The sequence below is a fragment of the Schistocerca gregaria genome, chromosome 7 (assembly GCF_023897955.1).
Source record: "Schistocerca gregaria isolate iqSchGreg1 chromosome 7, iqSchGreg1.2, whole genome shotgun sequence".
In the NCBI taxonomy this organism is placed as follows: Eukaryota; Metazoa; Arthropoda; class Insecta; order Orthoptera; family Acrididae; genus Schistocerca; species Schistocerca gregaria.
Window position 1 is genome coordinate 223,806,646 of NC_064926.1, and position 24,437 is coordinate 223,831,082.

The 24,437-nt window shown below is 43.0% G+C and overlaps 1 protein-coding gene across 1 annotated transcript in view; it reads right to left on the bottom strand.

The window, feature by feature from the left end:
* The window catches only part of LOC126281647 (luciferin 4-monooxygenase-like), a 99,871-nt gene that overhangs the window by 70,539 nt on the left and 4,895 nt on the right, over positions 1 to 24,437 (bottom strand). The window contains exons 2-3 of the mRNA XM_049980784.1: positions 15,087 to 15,294; positions 3,618 to 3,903 (exon numbers count right to left, since the gene is read on the bottom strand). Coding sequence (XP_049836741.1) covers positions 3,618 to 3,903; positions 15,087 to 15,294 — 494 coding nt within the window. The remainder of the gene's footprint in view (positions 1 to 3,617; positions 3,904 to 15,086; positions 15,295 to 24,437) is intronic.

Below are 24,437 nucleotides of genomic sequence, written 5' to 3' on the forward strand. Positions count from 1 at the left end.
GACTGACGTGAAAAGCTATTATTATGAGAAAGATGATAAAAAACAGTGTTTAAGGTAAAGGGTTTCACTTTAAACTATAAGAATATTCAAAAGCTGAATGGTGAATCTATGATCAGATTAACTGAGAACGAAGTTAGAGAGAAAATAAAATTGGAGAACAACCAGATAACCAGAGATGCAGATGCTAAAAATATGGTTATGGTACGTAAGAATTCTCATATCTACATGATAAAAGAGTTGTTCTACTAAATTTTGATACAGTGCCTTACGGTTATTAAAGTTTAATGAATAATTATTAAAATCATTTATATATCTCGTGGGCTTGTGGGCTCAGCAAATTACTCCCAAGGTGTGCTCAAATGATCTATTTATAAAAAACGGCAAATGTCGGTAAATTATCTGCGAGGGCGCACAATCCACCCAGTTACTACTGGAGTTGGTTAATATTCCGGCGGGAGAGGATGGATAAGTGATTGATGTGTAATGTGGATATAGTGGCGTAGAAGGGTACATGGAATGGTTATTGGAGGGTGGGAAAATGGATACTGTGATACTAAGTCTCTGTTTTGCGCACCTCTTTTGTTTATTCAACTTAAGGCAAAACGCTATGAACATAAGCACCAAGCCAATAAATGTTAACATATGCCTTAACCTTCAAACGTAGGAAATGTCACGAAAGCCTCTGCCTACTGTATTCGACAAGTCGCAAAGTAATTACGATCGTATAATAAATTTCTTTGCAATTGGAGATTGCGTGAAATTTAAAAGTACGCCCGGTTCTTATGGAAATACTTCTAAACCGTTTTGTTGGATCCATGGCTTTCATGAAAAACAGAATTATATAAAACTGATTAACATTAGTTGTTTGGCATCTAAGAGGTAAAGGAACATGGACCTTTAGTACGATCTGTTTTAGTGAAACTGACAAATCAATCATCTCTGTGGGCTATCGCAATTATTTACATGTTCGTAGACACCAGACGTAGTACAAGCTGAGAATAAAACCTAAAAACACAGCTAATGTACTCCACTATCTTTAGTTCCGCTCAGTATGACTGTCTTAAATAATATGTACTTTAGAAGGTATTGACCATCAGATTCACACTCTTCTACTGCAGAAGTGACAGCATATTTCTTAGGCAAATACCAAAAATGTTGTCGAACCCATGCCCCAAAAGGGCGTAATATTGCCCATTTCTGCGATCATTCGAATGCATCGTGGTCTAACACTCATCGTCCAGTCTAACTATGAGCAATAGAGGAAGACATTATCATCAGACTTTCTCACAAATTACCAAAACTGTCGAGTGTGTAAGTGATGGCGGTTTGTGGAACGGAATCTGTTAACAAAATATTTGTTTATTTCCGTGGTAATATCAGTTTCTTCACACCTCTATGTCACAAAATTCTTTTGCAGCTATATAAAAATGATTTCAAGAAAATATAGTTTCATCATCAGGCAGCAAACGGTTGTCGTTACTAAGTGTTAAACGTTCCTCAAAAATGAGTGACATAGATAGCACAAGCGTTCATCTAGAACAGGAATGCGCCATAATGAAATCAGAAGAAGTGTCAAATTTAAGGCAGCACAGAAATTCTATCTGCGTTAGGTAGACGTCAAATGATTCAGTTGTCAGAAAGATAGATAAGAGATAGGACTGTCTTCAATTGGTGCCGCAAAAGCCAAACCATGATCAGAAGAGAACGCAGAAGAGATCTTCTAGCGATGTAACTGGACTCATATGTCAGAGACCGGTCTTAATTGCGAACAGTCATCACAGGGTATGAGACATGACGCTACGAATCAGTTCGCGAATGCGTGGATTAAACATCATAACCGAATCGCGCAGTTGTCGCCTCAAACTTTCTAGACATCTAAGTAAACGTAACATCGAAACTCTGGATTTTTAAATAAAATAACCAGCTGTCAGTTTCAGTTATCTTTATCGACATTTTCAGATGTACTGCAAACAAAGACGAATTTCAGGGAAAATAAAGATACTTCGTTTGAGTCTTCCTGTGGGTATGGTTTACCAAAAATTTTATGTGCACTTTGTATTTCTTGGTATCATAATAGCAGAATTATTTAAAAGGTTATCATTACATGATGTGTGACATACACTACTGGCCATTAAAATTGCTGCACCACGAAGATGACGTGCTACAGACGCGAAATTTAACCATCAGGAAGGAGATGCTGTGATATGCAAACGATTAGCTTTTCAGAGCATTCACGCAAGGTTGGCGCCGGTGGCGACACCTACAACGTACTGACATGAGGAAACTTACCAATCGATTTCTCATACGCAAACAGCAGTTGACCGGTGTTTCCTGGTGAAACGTTGTTGTGATGCCTCGTGTAAGGAGGAGAAATGCGTACCATCACGTTTCCGACTTTGATAAAGGTCGGATTGTAGCCTATCGCGAGTGCGGTTTATCGTATCGCGAGATTGCTGCTCGCGAAGGTCGAGATCCAATGACTGTTAGCAGAATATGGAATCGGTGGGTTCAGGAGAGTAATACGGAACGCCGTGCTGGATCCCAACGGCCTCGTCGAGATGACAGGCATCTTATGTGCATGGCTGTAACGGATCGTGCTGCCACGTCTCGATCCCTGAGTCAACAGATGGGGACGTTTGCAAGACAACAACCATCTACACGAACAGTTCTACGTCGTTTTCAGCAGCAAGGACTATCAGCTCGGAGACCATGGCGGCGGTTACCCTTGACGCTGCATCAGACAGGAGGGCCTGAGATGGTGTACACAACCACGAACCTGGGTGCACGAATGGTAAACACCATTTTTTCGGATGAATCCAGTTTCTGTTTACAGCAACATTTATGGTTGACGACATCGCAGTGATCGCACATTGGAATCGTGTATTCGTCATCGCCATACTGGCGTATCACTCGGCGTGATGGTATGGGGTGCCATTGGTTACACGTCTCGGTCACCTCTCGTTCGCATTGACGTCACTTTGAACAATGGACGTTGCATTTCAGACGTGTTACGACCCGTGGCTCCACCCTTCATTCGATCCCTGAGAAACCCTACATTTCAGCAGGATAATGCACGACCGCATGTTGCAGGTCCTGTACGGGACTTTCTAGATACAGAAAATGTTCGACTGCTGCCCCGGCCAGCACATTTTCCAGATCTCTCACCGACTGAAAACGTCTGGTCAATGGTTGCCGAGCAACTGGCACGTCACAATACGCCAGTCACTACTCTTGATGAACTGTGGTATCGTTTAGAAGCTGCATGGGCAGCTGTACCTGTACACGCCATCCAAGCTCTGTTTGACTCAATGCCCAGGCTTATCAAGGCCGTTATTACGGCCAGAGGTGGTTGTTCTGGGTAGTGATTTCTCAGGATCTATGCACCCAAATTGCGTGAAAATGTAATCACATGTCAGTTCTAGCATAATATATTTGTCCAATGAATACCCGTTTATCATCTTCATTTCTTCTTGGTGTAGCAATTTTAATAGCCAGTTGTGTATTTCTTAATCCTACGACTGTTATGAGTAGTGTAGCATTCAGAGCACAGCATGTTTAGTTTGTTGGGAGGATTATCAACTACCAAAGTTTGAAATATGTGTGGTTAATAGCCTTACGTGAGTAGGTGCACCATTAGAGCTATACTGCGGTGAGGTATCCGAATGACCTTGGGCTGTCCCGTGGTACCAGACGTGAGGAGCGCGATGGCGGGCCTCAGATTGTCTCCCTGCAGCGCCTGGGCACTGCTCAGCAGCACTTGTTGAGAGTCCGGCACTGCCTCGGCAGCCCCCAGCACCTGGAGGGGGCACCCAGGCGGCCTGGCGGCGGAAGCGGTCTCGGCTGTCGGACGTTCGCACATCACTGCTGCTGGCCTCAGCTCCTGTAGCGCTCTGCGAAGGCTCTCTGCCACAAAAAGAAAACGAATTTGCCGTTTACATCACAAATATGTACGATCATGATGAAATGAAATAGAAATTCTGACAACTGCCACGATCAGGCACTGAAATGAGTTCAGCAGCCGATGTGGCCGAGCGGTTCTAGGAGCTTCTGTCTGGAACCGCGCTACCCCTACAGTCGCAGGTTAGAATCCAGCCTCGGGCATGGATGTGTGCGACGTCCTTAGCTTATTTAGGTTTAAGTAGCTCTAAGTTCTTGGGGACTATTTTAGCCGGGACGCCAACCCGGATGTCCCGTTATACACGAGTGGTCGCCTTAACCGATTCAGCTATCCGAACACGCTTCTGGTCTACTCCACAGTCCCAACTTGTAGCATGCTACTTGCGTATTGTCGCCTTTCAACACTCAGTTAAGAAAAACATTGGAGGTTGAAGTTTTGCTGTTCGTTCAAGTAAGCTATATGAACACCATTAAGTTAGGGATACTACAGACCTTTAAGTTCATTAACTTTAAGGGAACGAGAGACGAATATTACGGTGTAATGCCTCGTTATTGAGGGCACGATTCCAGAATGGGAAAGATCAGTAGGAAACAGACGATGACATTTCCGAATGGACCGTCCTGCCGTCCATCATAATCGAATTTAGAGAAACAAGTGCCAGAGACGAGCATCAGGCGGTATCATATTTTTGAAGTACTATGGTAAAAAACTGGCATGTACTCGTTAGAGAAGGAATTCAAAGTTTTATAGTTGGTTCAGCAGATATATTAGTGGCACAGAAACTTGAAAAGTTCGCCATTTCACTGGCTGCCTGCATCACAAAAAGCTCTGTTATTTCAAGACATTATTGAACTGACTGAAAAAAAACCTTAAAATTGTTGATAAACTGAACATTAGTCATGGTTCTATCCCTACATTATTCGCAATGCGAAGGGTCATTACAAAGCTGTTCTTAGCTGGATACCAAATCAAGTTATTACTCAACTGAAAGGACATAATTTGGAACATCTTCAGGATACCTGTGAAGAACAGTCCAACTTTATGACACTAAAGGAAATTACAAGAAAAAAGCTAGTGTTGCCATTGAGGCTACGCTCTGGTGTACAATATACTCAATTAAACAACGAAGGAACAAATACGAATAACAGCATTTGTCTTTATTCAAACTCAAGAAATCTTATAACTCTTGTAGCTACGATAGCAATGTTTACACTCTTTCGGGCCTGCAATGATATATTCTTTTCTGCTTAGCTATGATTTCAATCCTACAGTCAGATGAAATCGTGTGTTGGTTGTGTACTGACATATTATTTTATCATAAGATTGTGAGACAATACACAGTCGAATTACATTAGGAAAATGCGTTCTGATCACCGAACTGATCCTGCTTATTTGCCGGCCACCAACTGATTAACATGAATTACGGCTCTTCAAACACTTTTTGGGCTTTTTTCAAGTGAAAGAAGTGGTAACTAAGTTGTTACGCAGTCAGTCTTCATTGCCAATCTTATCGTTGATATCGTTTCACCATGAATTTTAATCCCTTTCATGAACCTTTCTTTTATTTCCGTCATTGCTTTTTCGCAGTGTATTTAGAACAGAAGAGGCAAAAATCTGCATCCGTGTCTTACACCGAGTACTTCGTATTTGGTCCACCAGTCTTAATCTTCCTCTCGTTTTTTGTACATAGCCAATAGGATATCGCTATTTTTCTCAAAATTTCGAACATCTTGCACCATTTTACATTGTCGAATTCTTTTTACACGACGACGAACTCTATGAACGTATCTTGATTTTTCTTCAGTCTTGCTTCCATTATCAACCGCAACGTCAGAACTGCTTATCTGGTGCCTTTATCTTTCCGAAAGCCAAAGTGATCGACATCTAACACATCCTCAATTTTCCCTTCTTCTGTACATTTTTCTTGTCAGCATCTTTGATGCATGAGATGTTAAGCTGATGTTAAAATACTTTTCGCACTTATCTGCCCTTGTTTTCTTTGTAATTGTATGATGTTTTTTCGGAACTCTGACAGTATATCGTCCGTTTCATACATTCTATACACCAACGTGAATACTCGTTTTGTGGCAACTTGCTCCACTGATTCTAGGAATTGCGGAGGAATGTTATCTATCCCTTCCACCTTACCCGATTCTCTTTCAAATTCCTCTTCTATCACGTTATCAGACAAGTCCTCTCCCCCCTCCTGCTCCCCCCAATAGAGGTCTTCAATGTATAATTTCCACCTATACGTTCTCTCCTCTTCATTTAACAGTGGAATTTCCATAGCGCTCTTAGTACTAGCGGCCTTGCTTTTAATTTTACCGAAGACTGTTTTGTCTTCCCTATATGCTGAGTAGGTCCTTCCGAGAATCATTTCTATTGTCTATTTCTTCACATTTTTCATGCAGCCATTTCGTCTTAGCTTCCCTGCTCTTCCTATTTATTTCGTTCCTTACTAATACTTCTATATTTTTCTTAGTACTTACGTTTTTCTTCCCGACTTCTGTGATCGACCTTTTTAAATATGTCCATCGCACCCCAGCTGAACTGTCTACTGAATTATTCAGTATCTAGAGCCTCAGAGAACTTATCCAGTATCTGATTTCGGGATCTCTGCCTGACCATGATGTAGTCTGTGATCTCCCCGTATGTCCCGGCCCTTCCCAAGTATACCTCATCCTAAGGTGATGTTTGAACAGAGTATTCGTTATTACTAGCTGAAATTTATTACAGAATTCAGTCTTTCTCCTCTCTCGTTCCGACTACCGAGCCCATATTCTCCTGTAACCCTGTAGTCTACTCCCTTTCCTATAACCGAGTTCCAATCCCCCATGATTATTAGATTTTCGTCTCCCTTTACGTACTGAACTATCCGCTCGATATCTTCATGTACTTTACTTCTCTCTTTGTCCTCTGCTTGAGACATCGGCATGTAGACTTGAACTATTGTTGTCGGTGTTGGTTTGCTGTCAGTTCTGATGAGAATAACCCTATCACTGATCTTTTCACAATAACCCACTATCTCTTCCCTACATTCCTACTCATAACGAATCCTTCTCCCGTTATACAATTTTCTGCTGTTTCTGATATTACCCTATACTCGTCTGATCTGAAATCATTGTCTTCTTTCTATTTCAATTCATATACTACTATAACTAAACTGAGCCTCTTTCCTTTCTCAGATTTTCTAGCTTTCCTACCACGTTTAAACTTTTGACATTCCATGCCCCGACTTTTATAATGTCACCTCTCTCTTAGCAGTCCCCTGCAATAGATCAGAACGGGGGTACTAGTCTGGAATCTTTTCCCAATGGAGAGATCATCACGACACTTTTTCAGTTATAGGCCACATGTCTTGTGGATACTCATTGTGTATATTTAATGCATTTGTTTCAATTGCCTTCTGTAACCTTATGCCGTTGATCACTGCTGATTATTCTGCCTTTTAAAGGCAGCTCCTCACACCAAGGGCAAGAGTGCCTTAACCTGAGTTCGCTCCTCTGCCCCCTTTGACGAGATCGTTGGCATAACGGGGGTGAGTTCGTACGGCTGAATTCCTCGGCCGCCATTGCTGATGCGAATGTATTCAAGAGCGATCTATGGAAACTCAGTGTCCGCCAGAAATACGTCTTTCTGAGTGTGTGAGTCGCCGGTGGCTTAACGAATTAAGTCTACTCATATTCGTAGAATACCGCCCTGGCAAACGCGAGGGAAGGGGGGGGGGGGGCGACATTTGCGAATGCAAATACTAGCCCTCCGCAGTAAACCATTCCCATATACACTTCCTAACAAAAAAAGTTAAGCACCCAGTGGTAGAAGAGGAACCAAAATGAAACATCACGGGCTGAGAGCGTGCGTAATCTTTACAAAATCGAGCAAAATTTGCAAATAACATGGAATTGAACCCACTTGTAAGTACGTCCTTTGGTCCCCTGTGGCGGGATTCATGGGGAGTCAAATAACTGCTGTGTCCCTTCGCGAGGTAAGCTGTTGTTAGCCGTCCCTGATATCCTCAATGTTGGCCATGGGACGGAATTGACCTCTGCACTTGCCCCGCACACATAGTGTCAGAGACAGATATGAAGACCTTGCTGGCCACAAAAGTACCTCAACTTCACTCAGAGAGTTCATAGAGACACTTGCCATGTGTAGATGACTATTGTTCAGTTAAAAAACGGCACTACGATGCTGTCAAACGAGAGGTAACACATGAGGATGCAGGATGTCTGTGATTGTGCCGACAGACTTGCCTCAATGTCAGCTGCGATCTGAAGCCATGAACGATGGTTACCCAACCACGAGTAACACTTCTGCTCCTCTTCAAATTACTGGCGGTATGGGACCTTTCCTCTAGTCGCCAGCCATCGTCATCCGGGACAGCGCATAACCGCGATTCATCGCTGAACTGTTAGCGACATTATTCTCTAGCGGTCCGTACTTCCCGGTCAGGGCAACACTCCAAACGCAGGAGATCGCGTTGTAGTGTTAAGGAAAGGCTACGCATGGGACAGTTAACACCCCTGCGCAGCTAGTCTTCGAACAATAGTGCGAAATGACACAGGTTGTTGCAGGAAGTCCATTACTTGTCGTTGGAAGGCAGGGGAACTTTGGAAAGAAGCTGACACTGCGCTCCAAGCTCCAACTGTTTCATCATGCACTGGTGTTTCGCCGATGGTATGGGATTTTCTACAGCCCAGTATTTGCTGTCTGTGTTGATGTAACCAGATAGATGGAACCATGCTCGTTGGTTCATGCGGCCCGCCACGAATTCCTCTCCTGTGCTAAACTCTTCATCGCAGACTAGCACTTGAAACCTGCATCCTCTATTATTTGCTGGGTGTATTACAATGTCTGTCTTCCTCTACAGCTTTTGCCTTATACAGTTCCCTCTAGTACCATGGAAGTCATTCCCTCATGTCTTAACAGATGTCCTATCATCTTCTACTCTCTCCTTATCAGCCGGCCGGTGTGGCCGAGCGGTTCTAGGCGCTACAGTCTGGAACTGCCTCGGGCATGGATGTGTGTGATGTCCTTAGGTTAGTTAGGTTTAAGTAGTTCTAAGTTATAGGGAACTGATGACCTCAGAAGTTAAGTCCCATAGTGCTTAGAGCCACTTGAACCTTACCTTATCAGTCCACCTAATTTTCAACATTAGTCGGTACCATCACATCTCAAAAGCATCGATTCTCTTCTGTTCCGGTTTTCCCACAGTCCATGTTTGATTATCATACAATGCTGTACTCCAGACGTATATTCTCAGAACTTTTTTCCTCGAAGTAAGGCCGATATTTGCTACTAGTAGACATCTTTTGGCCAGGAATGCCATTTTATCCATTGCTAGTCAGCTTTTGATGTCCTCCTTGCTCCGTCCGTCAATCGTTATTTTACCGCGTAGGTAGCAGAACTCCTTAACTTCATCTACTTCGTGAACATCAATCCTGATCTCGCTGTTCTCATTTCTACCACTTCTCAGTACCTTCGTCTGTCTTAGATTTACTCTCAATCCATTCTCATTAGACTGTTCATTCCATTCAGCAGATCATGTAATTATTCTTCACTTTCACTCAGGATAGCAATATCATCAGCGAATTGTATCATCCTTTCACCTTGAATTTTCAGTCCACTCCCGAACCTTTCTTTTATTTCTTTTATTTCCTCGATGTACAGATTGAACAGTAGGGGCGAAAGACTACAACCTTGTCTTATACCCTTAATTAATACGAGCACTTCTTTCTTGGTCGTCCAGTCTTGTATTTCCCTCCTGCCTGTTGTACATATTGTATATGACTCGTCTCTTCACATAGCTTAGCCCTATTTTTCTCACACGCTTCCTGCAGGTCGAAAAATCGTATGAATGCGTCTTGATTTTTCTATGGTCTTGCTTCCATCATTAACGAGACGTCACATATGCCTCTGTCGTGCCTTTACCTTTCCTAAAGCCAAACTGCTCGTCATCTAGCACATCATCAATTTTCTTTTTCATTCTTCTGTATGTTATTCTTCTAAGCAACTTGGATGCATGAACTGTTAAGCTGATTGTGCGGAAATTCTCGCACTTTTCAGCTCTTGCCATCTTCGGAATTGTGTGGATGATGTTTTTCCGGAAGTTAGACAGTATGTCGCCAGACTCATACATCCTACACACCAACGTGAATAGTCATTTTGTTCCACTTCCCCCAATAATTTTAGAAATTCTGAATGAATGGTATCTATCCCTTCTGCCTGATTTGACCTTAAGTCCTCCAAAGCTCTTTTAAATTCTGATTCTAATACTGGGCCCCTATCTTTACCAAATCGACTTCTGTTTCTTTTTCTATCACATCTGACAAATCTTCCCCTCATAGAGGCTTTCAATGTATTCTTTCCGCTCATCCGCGCTCTCGTCTGCATTTAACAGTGGAATTCCCATTGCACTATGAATGTTATCACACTTGCTTTTAATGTCATCGAGGGTTGTTTTGACTTTCCTGTATGCTGAGTCAGTGCTACCGACAGTCCCTTCTCTTTCGATTTCTTCACATTTTTCATGCAGCCATTTCGTCTTAGCTTCCCTGCGCTTCCTGTTTATTTCACCCCTCAGCGACTTGTATTTCTGTATTCCTGAGCCTCCCGGAACGTTGTTTACTTCCTCCTTCGATCGTTCAATTGAGGTATTCCTTCTGTTATCCATGGTTTCTTTGCAGTTACCTTCTTTGTACCTATGTTTTCCTTCCCCACTTGTGTTTTCACCCTTTTTAGGGTTGTCCATTCCTCTTCAACAGTACTGTCTACTGAGCTATTCCTTATTGCTGAATCTAAGGCCTTAGATAACTTCAAGCGTATCTCATCATTCCTTAACACTTCCATATCTCACTTCTTTGCGTATTGATTCTTCCTGACTAACGTCTTCAGCTTACTCTTCATCACTATTATGTTGTGATCTGAGTCATATCTGCTCCTGGGTACGTCTTACAATCCAACATCCGCTTTCGAAATCTCTGTCTGACCATGATGTAATCTAACTGAAATCTTCCCCTATCAACTGGCGTTTTCCAAGTATACCTCCTCCTCTTCTGATTCCTGAACAGTGTATTCGCTGTTTCTGAGGTTTATTACAAAACTCAATTAATCTTTCTCCTCTCTCATTCCTTGTCCCAAGCCCATATTCTCCTGTAACCTTTTCTTCTACTCCTTCCCCTACAACTGCATTGCAGTCCTCCATGACTATTACATTTTCATCTCTCTTTACATATTGTATTACCCTTTCAATATCCTCATACACTTTCTCTATTTCTTCATCTTCAGCTTGCGACGTCGGCTTGTATACCTGAACTATCGTTGTCGGTGTTGGTTTGCTGTTGATTCTGGAAAGAATAACCCTATCACTGAACTGTTCACAGTAACACAGTCTCTGCCCTACCTTCCAATTCATGACGAATCCTACTCCCGTTATACCATTTTCTGCTGCTGTTAATATTACCCTATACTCATCTAACCAGAAATCCTTGTCTTGTTTCCACTTCACTTCATTGACCCCTGCTATATCTAGATTGCGTCTTTGCATTTCCCGTTTCCGATTTTCTAGTTTCTCTACCAAATTCAAGCTTATGACATTCCACGCCCCGACTCGTAAAATGTTATTGTTTCGTTGATTATTCAATCTTTTTCTCATGGTAAGCTCGCCCTCGGCAGTCACCTACATCATATTCCCATCCATTCCAACGCCAAGACACACATATGAATGCCCGAAAAATCTGACTATTGCACGATTCGACCAGTTGGGGAACTGGAGAACCGACAATAAGCCCACTTTCAAAATGCGACAGATGCTGACTATGATATCTAACACCAATATGTGGCCTCTCCGTTTACTTCACACTGATCTCCAGTATCTGACGCTTTTCATGACCCTTATGCACGGCTGTTAACAGCAGTAAACACAAAGGACAGTAATTCGCTCTCATGCCCGTTCTGTCACAGAGACCTGCAACTCTGAATCTTTCACATACCTGTTGAAGTTATACTGGCATTCACTCATGTCTTATAAGTGCTTCACTTTCTTTCCTAGGCAGTGTACTACAGTGAAGCCTTTCACGCCCGGATGACATTGCTGGTGGTAAACCTTTTGGGGTTTAAGGTCGTGGTCCACGAAACTGTTCTGCGTATTCCAATCTCTGTCTTCCTCTACAGTTTTTGCCCTCTACAGCTCCCTCTAGTACCACGGAAGTAATTCCCTCATGTCTTAGCAGATGTCCTATCATCCTGTCCCTTCTCCTTATCAGTGTTTTCCACATATTCCATTCCTCTCCGATTCTCCGTAGAACCTCCTCATTCATTACCTTATCAGTCCACCTAATTTTCAACATTCGTCTATAGCACCACATCTCAAATGCTTCGATTCTCTTCTGTTCCGGTTTTCCCACAGTGCAAGTTTCACTATACGTCTTCGGAATTGTGTGGATGATGCTTTTCCAAAAGTCAGATGGTATGTCGCCAGACTCATATATTCTACACACCAACGTGAATAGTCGTTTTGTTGCCACTTCCCCTAATGATTTTAGAAATTCTGATGGAATGTTATCTATCCCTTCTGCCTTATTTGACCGTAAGTCCTCCAAAGCTCTTTTAAATTCCGATTCTAATACTGCATCCCCTATCTCTTGTAAATCGACTCCTGTTTCCTCTTCTATCACATCAGACAAATCTTCACCCTCATAGAGGCTTTCAATGTATTCTTTCCACCTATCTGCTCTCTCCTCTGCATTTAACAGTGGAATTCCCGTTGCACTCTTAATGTTACCACCGTTGCTTTTAATGTCACCAAAGGTTGTTTTGACTTTCCTGTGTGCTGAGTCTGTCCTTCCGACAATCATATCTTTTTCGATGTCTTCACATTTTTCCTGCAGCCATTTCGTCTTAGCTTCCCTGCACTTCCTATTTATTTCATTCCTAAGCGACTTGTATTTCTGTATTCCTGATTTTCCCGGAACATGTTTGTACTTCCTCCTTTCATCAATCAACTGAAGTATTTCTTCTGTTACCCATGGTTTCTTCGCAGCTACCTTCTTTGTACCTATGTTTTCCTTCCCAACTTCTGTATGGCCCTTTTTAGAGACGTCCATTCCTCTTCAACTGTGTTGCCTTCTGCGCTATTCCTTATTGGTGTATGTATAGCGTTAGAGAATTTCAAACGTATCTCGTCATTCCTTAGAACTTTCGTATCCCACTTCTTAGCGTATTGAATCTTCCTGACTAATGTCTTGAACTTCAGCCTACTCTTCATCACTACTATATTGTGATCTGAGTCTATGTCTGCTCCTGGGTACGCCTTACAATCCAGTATCTGATTTCGGAATCTCTGCCTGACCATGATTTAATCTAATTGAAATCTTCCCGTATCTTCCGGCCTTTTCCAAGTATACTTCCACCTCTTGTGATTCTTGAACAGGGTATTCGCTTTTACTAACTGAAACTTGTTACAGAACTCAATTAGTCTTTCTCCTCTTTAGTTCCTTGTCCCAAGCCCATATTCTCCTGTAACCTTTTCTTCTACTCCTTCCCCTACAACTGCATTCCAGTCGCCCATGGCTATTAGATTTTCGTTCCCCTTTACATACTGCATTACCCCTTCAATATCCTCATACACTTTCTCTATCTGTTCATCTTCAGCTTGCGACGTCGGCATGCATATCTGAACTATCGTTGTCGGTGTTGGTCTGCTGTCGATTCTGATTAGAACAACCCGGTCACTGAACTGTTCACAGTAACAGACCCTCTGCCCTACCTTCCTATTCATTACGAATCCTACACCTGTTATACTATTTTCTGCTCCTGTTGATATTACCCGATACCCATCTGACCAGAAATCCTTGTCTTCCTTCCACTTCACTTCACTGACCCCTACTATATCTAGACTGAGCGTTTGCATTTCCATTTTCAGATTTTCTAGTTTTCCTACCACGTTCAAGCTTCTGACATTCCACGCCCCGACTCGTAGAACATTATCCTTTCGTTGATTATTCAATCTTTTTCTCATGGTAACCTCCCCCTTGGCAGTCCCCTCCCGGAGATCCGAATGGGGGACTATTCCGGAATCTTTTGCCAATGGAGAGATCATCATGACACTTCTTCAACTACAGGCCACATGTCCTGTGGATACACGTTACGTGTCTTTAATGCAGTGGTTTCCATTGCCTTCTGCATCCTCATGTCGTTGATCATTGCTGATTCTTCCACCTTATGGGCAATTTCCCACCCCTAGGACAAGAGAGTGCCCTGAACCTCTATCCGCTCCTCCACCCTCTTTGACAAGGCCGTTGGCAGAATGAGGCTGACTTCTTATGCCGGAAGTCTTCGGCCGCCAATGCTGATTATTTATCAAAATTTAGGCAGTGGCGGGGATCGAACCCGGGACCGAAGACGTTTTGATTATGAATCAAAGACGCTACCCCATTTTTTTAATTTTTTTCTTATTGATCGATGTGTTTGGTCATTGCGGACGTCGCAAGACATCCTATTCAAGTTCAGTGGTTGTTCAATCCACTCAGGTTTTTTTTATTACAGAGGGCAACTGACTCTCTGACCGAACACGCTGAGCTACCGTGCCGGCAACCCTAGACCACGGGTATCTTATCAAACACAAAGCTGTTTAGTGATTCTGTAGAGCTACTGTCCATATGTCGCTGAGTTTAATAGGAAAGAACAGACCATAAAATATAGCGATATATGTACAGCATCTCTGCAGAATCGATAAAAGATTTTTAATCTTTGACAGGAAGACAATCGACAGGTAAATTTTATCATATGTACATCATCTCTGCAGAATGGATAAAACTTTTTTATCTTTGACAAGAAGACAATCGGCAGTTAAATTTTATCTTTGACAAGGATCATCTCTGCTTACCAAGTGCAACTCCGGCCACGTCTTTTTTTCTACAGTATATACGTCGCTCTCAGACGTCCGACCTATGAGTCGGCAAGACTAAACGAAGGAGCAACACCTCTGAAAATGGCCAGCGCAACTCTGGATGAAACATTATGAACAGAAGAGATTCGTGGACCACGACCTTATACCTCGAAAAGCTTACCAGCAGCAGCACACCACAAAACAAATGACGAGTGACGAAGATTACTTTGCTATTTCTGTAGCATGTAACAGACGTGTAAGAGAGTTGGCGGATAAAAACAGTGGAGGTGTGGTGCGCACCGAGAGGAAGGTCGGCGTTGACGACGGCGCAGACGGCTCCAGAGCAGAGTGTGGCCACCACGGCGGGCAGGAAGAGCACTGACTTCCTGCAGCAGACGGCCACGGTGTCGCCCTCCCGCAGGCTGGGCACCGCCCTCTGCAGCGCCGACAGCTCCGCCGCCGCCTGCCGCAGCACCCACTCCGCCCGCAACTCCTGGCCCGTCACCACCTGCGCCACAATAACACAAAGCTTCATCTGCCAGCCAGAGCAGAAGTGAACATAATTTTATCTGAAAACTGAAGCGAGAGCAGCGCCAATGTTCAAATGTGTGTGAATTCCTAAGGGACCAAACTGCTGAGGTCATCGGTCCCTAGACTTACACACTACTTAAACTATCTTATGCTAAGAACAACACATACACCCGTGAACGAGGGAAGACTCCAACCTCCGGTGGGAGGGGCCGCGCAACCCGTGACGTGGTTCCTTAAGCTGCGCAGGCATTCCGCGCGGTCAGCGCCTGTGGTGAGGGAAACAGAGTGGTGCAGGACAATCTAAGAACCAGTTTCCCTTCTAGCTGCGCTGAGCACCGTGTGGAATTTTCGTAGATTTTGTTTATGTGTCCTTCTCCCTCACATATTAGTGGCTCATACTGTATTTTGCAGGATCAATCACCTAAAACTAGCACCACAAATGTTGCGGAAGTAAAAAGTGCTATTGATGTGCGGTTTTCACAGAATTGATTGGTTTTCAGAGGATTTTATTAATTTTTGGACAACATGGTTGTGGGAAGAAGCAGCGATTAGTATGATTAATCAATAAGTCATGAACAGTCTTAATCGAATTTATTATAGTTATAATACCGCAAATCGGTTTCAATCCGACGTAGGGGTCATCTTCTGGGCGCTTACACCATCGGTCGACTGCTGGTGGTGTCACTCCTGTCTACATAACTATAGTTTCCTGCCGTTATGTAGACAGGAGTGACACCACCAGCAGTCGACCAATGGTGTAAACGCCCAGAAGATGACCCCTACGTCGGGTTGAAACCGGTTGGCGGTATTATAAAAGTAATAAATGCGATTAAGACTGCTCTTGAATTATTGGTTGTATTAATATTCAATTAACAGATTGTAATAATACTTAGAAAGTGTATTCTTTGAAAAAACATACACTTTTTTAAATGTAACGAAGCCTATTGACATTAACAAGCCAAAATTTGAGTAAATTAGAATGTCTGTGGTGTTTGTTGCAGTATTCTAGTACAAGTCGTTTGCGAGACGCTGTACTTTAAAAAGTTCCCACGGCCGGCACTTGTACAATACCCATCTAGTACACACTAAACAACAACACAAATGTATATACTAGTTATGTGCATTCTGACCAGTACGAGACAACTGATCATCACAGATTATGTTCAAAAATACTACTGGTAGTGGCAATACACGTTTCCAGTCTGGTATGCAACGACTGCTGCACACGTGCTAGAATATCAGCGGAGAAGTACGAGCAGGCTGCAGTAATATGTCGTTGCATATACCCGGATGTAGTTAGTGTCCCCTTCTAGAAAGCCTTAACTTTCCTCGTAGAAAAAAGTTTGTAGGCGTCTAATCTAGGGAACAGGGTGGTCAAGACGCAGGTCCTCTGCGTCCAACCCTATGATTTGGAAAAAAAATGGCGAAGACATGCTGAAGTACTTCGTACACTATGGACTGGACAGCCATCGTGCAGGAACCACAAGTTCCTCCAAGATTGCAGAGGAATGTCGTTTAACATCAGTGAAAGATGGTCTTGTAGGAGGCTGAAATATTTGCTCGCGTTCAGTGTTCCGATTATGGAAAACGGGCCAATGAGCTAATTCCACATCACACGTTTACACTCCATAAACACTGACATTCCACTTCAAGAAGCCAACGGAATTGCCAACAGACCAATACTGCATATTTCGGTGGTTTTCTTGGTCATGACTGATAAATATGGCTTCATCACCAAACAAGATACATGATCTGTCTGGAGTATGCTGTCTTAAAGTCCAAGTACAAAAGTTAAAACGATTCTCATCTTTTCCATGCAGCTCTTGATGCAGAGAGATTTGATAGGGATGGAACCTATGTCGACGGAGACTGCGTAGGAGTCTTGCCTGACTCATGCCATTTCTCGTGCAGATCAACTGCAGCAGCAGCGAGAACGTTAATTTCCTCCTATTCTGTCGCCACTTATTTCTTACTGTTACGTTGTTCAGGTGTTATACTACTACTTTTGCTTAACAGGTTGAAGAGATTGATAAATAATTGCTGAGATGATGAACCGTAGAAGAACGAACTATATTCTTCCTACATTCGCCATACACCATGGGCATGTCGGCTTTTTCTGCATTAGTAAATCCCAAAGACTACACAGTACGTACTACTTGCATTGTCACACACTAACTGATTAGCAAGTCGCAATGCACTCAAAGATCACACAAGCACACTGAAAGCAAACATAAGAACAACGTACCTTGCAACTACGCCGGTTGAATGTCACAAACAAGTGTCGATGTGCGAACTTTACAAAATACGATACGTCGTAAGCGACTCGCACTTGAATCCAGCCACAAACGCCAGTGACATTCTAATTTATGGTTCAAATGGCTCTGAGCACTATGGAACTCAACTGCTGTGGTCATTAGTCCCCTAGAACTTAGAACTACTTAAACCTAACTAACCTAAGGACATCACACACATCCATGCCCGAGGCAGGATTCGAACCTGCGACCGTAGCAGTCGCACGGTTCCGGACTGCGCGCCTAGAACCGCGAGACCACCGCGGCCGGCCATTCTAATTTACCCTACGTTTAGTTTGTTAATGTCAGTAGGCATTGTTCCATTGAAAACAGTGTATGTTTGCACAAAAATACAATTTCTAATTGTTATTACAATATGTTCATTGGCTGACAGTACGAGCTTCTGACTACCAATTCATTCTGTGAAAACGGCGCATCCACAGCACTTCCAGTTTCTGCAATATTTGTGGAAAAAATCTTAGATAATTCACCGTGTATACAGGACAATTCGGCGATGATGCTATAAACTTTCGAAAATGATGGAAAGAAGTAAATGTATCAATTTGAGGTAAGGGAGCCTGCTCCAGAAACCGCCGATTCGAAAGTTATGAACGGAAATCGTTCTAATACCTCTCACAGAGGAATACATATACCGGTGCTTGATAAGATTGACGGTTAGGAAATTTGCAGAGGTGTTGCTATGGACCAAAACAAGAAAAAAATGTCTCGTAAAAGTGGCCTCTATAATGAGTAACTTAAGGGCTATGAGCACTTGTTCGCCTTCGCTACTGTGAAGCACCGCCTTTCTAATGATTTCGAAATTTCTTAGACTTCTAGTGGAGAACAAAGTCTCGTTGAAACTAAGACTCACGAAAATGGAACGGATTACAGAATATTACAAACTATGTTTAACCCAGATTACTACCCAGTTACTTGTTTGGGGGCTAGCACCTGCGTTCTGATTAGCTTTCCTCAGGAAAGGACACCACTCTCGGACTGTCTGTACTTGCTATTAGCAACAAATCCATTCTTTCTGAATCTAAAAGCAGAATCGACAAACCACCGGATCTTGATTAATACAAAGGAGAAAATCAAAGACCATCCACTAAAAACAAAATAAAGAAAAGGAACAATGACAAATATAGACAGTAACTTTCCAAAATGTAGGTGGAAAGATTGAAAAAAAGCGAAACAGTAGTCTCAGCGATTTATATTCTCGCACAGCCATCGTTTACAGACCTATGTCCACAACCATAGTGATAATGGAAATTTTTATGATAATTTTACTTCGTGTAAATCCTCATGTTTTCGAAGTTGTGATACTTTGTGGCTCCTTCAGATGGCAATTCAATTGCGTGACACGTTTAATTGGCTTTGTTCTTTTTCCGTTAACTGAAGTTTCTTGGAAGCTCACACTCATCGGTGATGAGAACTTGATGCCAATCCTGAGCAGTCCATGCGGAATGTTGCTGGGCCCATCTGTACCGCGTTGCATGGTTTCGTGGATGCAAAGATGGATCTCGCCATGAGCATCAGGAGTGAAGTTGCATATCATGCAGCCTATTGTGCACAGTTTGAGTCGTAACACGACGTCCTATGGCCGCACGAAAAGCGTTATTCAACATGGTGGCGTTGCTGTCAGGGTTCCTCCGAACCATAATCCGCAGGTAGCGGTCATCCTCTGCAGTAATAGCCCTTGGGCCGCCTGAGACAGGCATGTCATCAACAGTTCTCTGTATCTCCTCCATGTCCGAACAACATCGCTTTGGTTCACTCCAACACGCCTGGACACTTCCCTTGCGGAGATCCCTTCCCGGCACAAAGTAACAATGCGGATGCGATCGAACCGCGGTATTGACTGTCTAGGCATGGTTGAACTACAGATAACACGAGCCGTGTACGTCCTTCCTGGTGGAATGACTGGAACTGATCGCCTGTCCGACCCCCTTTCGTCTAATAGGCGCTGCTCATGCATGGTTGTTTGCATGTTTGGGCGGGTTTAGTGACATATCTGAATAGTCAAAGCGACTGTGTCTGTGATACAATATCCACAGTCAAAGTCTATCTTCAGGTGCTCTGGGAACCGGGGTGATGCAAAACTTTTTTGATGCGGTTATTAAGAAATCAAGAAACAGTGCCTTTCAAAAAAACACATGCACCAAGAAAAATGGTTCAAATGGCTCTGAGCACTATGGGACTTAACATCTGAGGTCATCAGTCCCCTAGAACTTAGAACTACTTAAACCTAACCAACCTAAAGACATCACACACGTCCATGCCCGACAAACACCAAGAAGACGTGGTAGGACACCAGTTAGCCTCGTACACGTACGCATCATTAGCTGTTACGTAAATCAGTAGCCTAGCAGTTGTCTGTGACAGGTAGACGGTAACCAAGTTCCTTATTCTTGTCTAGTGTTGTTACTAGGTCTGGTAGGCTATACAGGGAGTTCAGGAATTTCCTTTATAAACAATTAGGACTTGTAGAGGTGAGTGACTACATATTATTTTGAATAGAATCACATGACCGGAAATGTAACTTTTCCGTTCTATTGCGGTTATAATGCAGATGTTTAACTCGCTCATTTCTGAGGTGCCGATTTCGTCGTAGCGTATTACAGTTATTTGGCAACAATGAGGAAGGAAACATGACGAAATGCTCATTTCTCACAGTTTATGCAAAGCTTAATTTAAAAGACTCCTTTAGAGGCAGAGGAAGATCTGCTGGCACGAGTTCTGCCGCTGTACTAGAAATTGAAGACACACCAGGTGAGATGGAGAGCAGAACATGCTTCGTAGATGCAATGTCTGTATCAGCGGCGGTGGTCGCCACATGGAGCCGCTGTTGTAATGCGCAGGACTGTTCTGTACGTACATTATGCTGGGTTCTTTTCTGTTTTAGAATAATGTAAATAGGTAATGTTGAATGTGCTTAAGTGGTAAATGGATTTTCCGTTATGTTCCGTTTCGAATTGTTACCTAATAATTGTACTGTGTTCAGTTCCTCAAGCAAAAGTGTGGGAGTTAAACATCTGTACTGAAACCGTCGTGGAACGGAAACGGTACTTTTCCGGACATGGGTTCCTACTCAAAATATTATGTACTCAGTCCCCCTCTAGAAGTAAGAGAAGTTTGTAACGGGAATTTCCGAACACCCTGTATAAGGAGTGTGAACAATATCAATTGTTGAGTGGTCACCATGAAGGACAGATGCTATGTACCTCTACACGACAGCTTTATCAATATCTGACGAAAGTTTAAAAGGGTGCCTCGGCCCACTGTGAATTGGGCCAGGTGGTCGAATTGTGCAGTATCCAGACTTGCGGGGACTCTGGGTAGGACAATGATCCCACGGTGAACTGCATGGAGACATGAGAGCAGGCAACCTTATAGTCAAGGTTCTGGTAGACGACCTCTGACATCACAAGATGGCATCTCCGTATTGTGCACCAAGAACACTGTAACTGCTTCACATCTGCGCCTCCAGTCCGAGAACAAGTAATGGACTGCCTGAACATTCTGTGTCACCCACGCCAATGGTCGGTGACTAGCAGCAGCTGCACCAGAGAATTACTACACTGGCTGTAGGTTGCCATGAACACCACAACGCAGACGGTTGCGTCTGAGCGTGCTCTGACTGGGAGGCATGGACTGCTGATGAATGGCGCTGCATTATGCTCAGTGAGTAATCATGGTTCTGCCACACACCAGATAACCAAAATGGACTAGTATGCGGTGACATGGGGAGAGATTTCAGACAGACACAGTGGTATTACTCCTGGCCACCGAGCGGTTCTAGGCGCTTCAGTACGCCTTTGGCATGGATGTGTGTGATGTCCTTGGTTAGTTAAGTTTAAGTAGTTCTAAGTCTAGGCGACTGATTACCTCAGATGATAAGTCCCTTAGTGCTCAGAGCCATTTGAACTCCTGGCTACACGGTGTAGGGAGACATCGTGTGCGATTTCTGGTCGCGACTGGTGGTGACTTAGGGCACTGCAGTACAGTACATCACGGACATTCTGAGTCATGTGTTACCTCTCAGGCGTCAGTATCATGAGGCCATTTTCCAACAGGACAATGCTCGCCAACACATGGCACTTCGGTGATTCTTGAAGTTTTCCCGGCGTACTGAACGTTCAATGAGGTTTCGGCATTGCAGTCTGATCATGTTGGCTGCCGAAATACTGTGACAAGAAGTTAGCATCATCCGGCTGCAGTCCCTAACCCTCATCGGCACTTTTCTCTATTAACTGTCTACGTGATGTTCAGGTACCCTAGTGACCAGCAAGATCCCAACATCTGTCCACAACAGAAGATCTGTTGTACTTTTTCGGACGTCAACTCTGCGCCAGTGCTAGTATGCAGGATATCGAGGACACGTTACAACGGTGAAACTACAATGAAATCCAGACCCTTAGCTGCTTACAGGCGTTGATAAATATCTACGGGGACACTTGAAAATGTGTGCGCCGACCGGGCCTCGAACCCAGGATCTCCTGCTCACATGGCAGACGCTCTGTCCGATTGAGCCACCGAGAACACAGAGGAGAGTTCGACTGCAGGGACTTATCTCTGGCACGCTCCCCGTGAGACCGACATTTCCAACTTACTGTCCACACACTACGTTCGTATTTCTCCTGCCCAGTATACTCATTACCCGTAACAGTCAATCTACCGATTCCCGTTAGAGTTTGAGGAATGTGAGTGCATCCGCAATGAAGAAGATCATTGGCCGGTAAGCCTTACCTACGCGAAGATGGTATCTGTTCTTTCCGACATGTCTGAAAGAACAGGTACCATCTTCATATAGTTACAACGGTTGTGGGCCAGCTTACTTCAGAAGAGGATACAAAGGCTTTATTGGTCCCTTTCGAACCGAATCGGAGCATAGATCCAGCCAAACGTGCCACATTGTCATACTCATATGTGGGTTCATAACAGCCAAATTATTCGTAAATTTGACCCGATTAGGTAATCAATGAAATAACACCACATATCCTCTCAACCATAGAAACTTCATTTTGTTACATCATCGCCTTCTGAGTGTTCCCTTTCCCTTGTCAGTCAGAGTACAGTTCTCACTTTGAAGGTAGTGACCATTATTACGGCTTGTTACTCTGTAATAAACTGACTGGTGCTGCTTAGCAATTGACAGTGTTCCCGCACGGATATATAATCAGTGCGTAGTGGAAATGTCCGTGTTACTGACAAGTCGCATATATGTACAGTATTTAATAATCACTTTCTGAATATAGCAGGTTTACTAAAAAGAAACCTAGTCCCAACAGAGAATCATATAGCGCTCGTAGAAAAAGTGTTCCGAGACTGTTACCTGAAATGCTCCTCCATGAGACTGACAAGAGGGATATTAAGTTAATAATTTAATCACTAAAGACCAAGAACTCTCACGGGTATGACGGGGTATCTAGCAGAATACTGAAGTATTTTTCTATGTATGTTAGCCCAGTAATTAGCCATATCTGTAACTTTTCCTTTAGGAGTGGTCGGTTTCCTGACCGATTAAAGTACTCGGTAATGAAGCCACTTTATAAAAAGGGAGACAGGGATAATTTTGACAGTTATAGACCTATTTCTATGCCATCGGTGTTTGCTAAAGTTATTGGGCATTTAAATTCACATAATTTGCTGTCATGTGTACAGTTTGGTTTTAGAAATGGCTTAACAACTGAAAATGCTATATTCTCTTTTCTCTGTGAGGTTTTGGACGGATTAAATAAAAGCTTGCGAACGTTAGGTGTTTTCTTTGATTTAACGAAGGCTTTTGACTGTGTTGACCACAAAATATTACTGAAGAAGTTGGACCATTATGGAGTAAGGGGAGTAGCTTACAACTGGTTCGCCTCTTACTTTAAGAACAGAAAGCAGAAGGTAATTCTCCGCAATATTGAGAGTGGTAATTATGTTCAGTTCCAATGGGGCACTGTTACGTGGGGGCGTTCCCCAAGGGTCCGTGCTGTGGCCACTGCTGTTTCTTATTTATATAAATTACATGCCTTCTAGTATTACAGGTGACTCAAAAATATTTCTGTTTGCTGATGACACCAGCTTGGTAGTCAAGGATCTTGGGTGTTATATTGAAACAGTATCAAATAATGTAGTTCATGAAATAAGTTCATGTCTTGTGTGAAATAATGTGATGCTAAATTACAGTAAGACTCAGTTTTTACAGTTTCTAACTCACAATTCAACAAGAACCGATATTTTGATCAGACAGAATGGGCATATTATAAGCGAGACGGATCAGTTCAAGTTCCTAGGCGTTCGGATAGATAGTAAGCTGTTGTGGAAAGCCCATGTTCAGGATCTTGTTCAGAAACTAAATGCTGCTTTATTTGCCATTAGAACAGTATCTGAAATAAGTGACAGTTCAACACGAAAAGTAGTCTACTTCGCATATTTTCATACGCTTATGTCATATGGTATTATTTTTTGGGGTAATTCTTCTGATTCAAAAAGGGTATTTTTGGCTCAAAAACGGGCTGTTCGAGGTATGTGTGGTGTAAGTTCGAGAACCTCTTGTCGATCCCTATTCAATAGTCTGGGAATTTTGACATAGCCCTCACAGTATATATTTTCTTTAATGTCGTTTGGTGTTAGCAATATTAGCTTATTCCCAATAGTTAGCAGCTTTCACTCAGTTAATACTAGGCAGAAATCCAATCTGCATGTGGAATGCACTTCCTTGACTCTTGTGCAGAAAGGAGTGCAGTATTCTGCTGCATCCATTTTCAATAAGCCACCACAAGAACTCAAAAATCTTAGCAATAGCACAAACACTTTTAAGTCTAAACTGAAGAGTTTCCTCTTG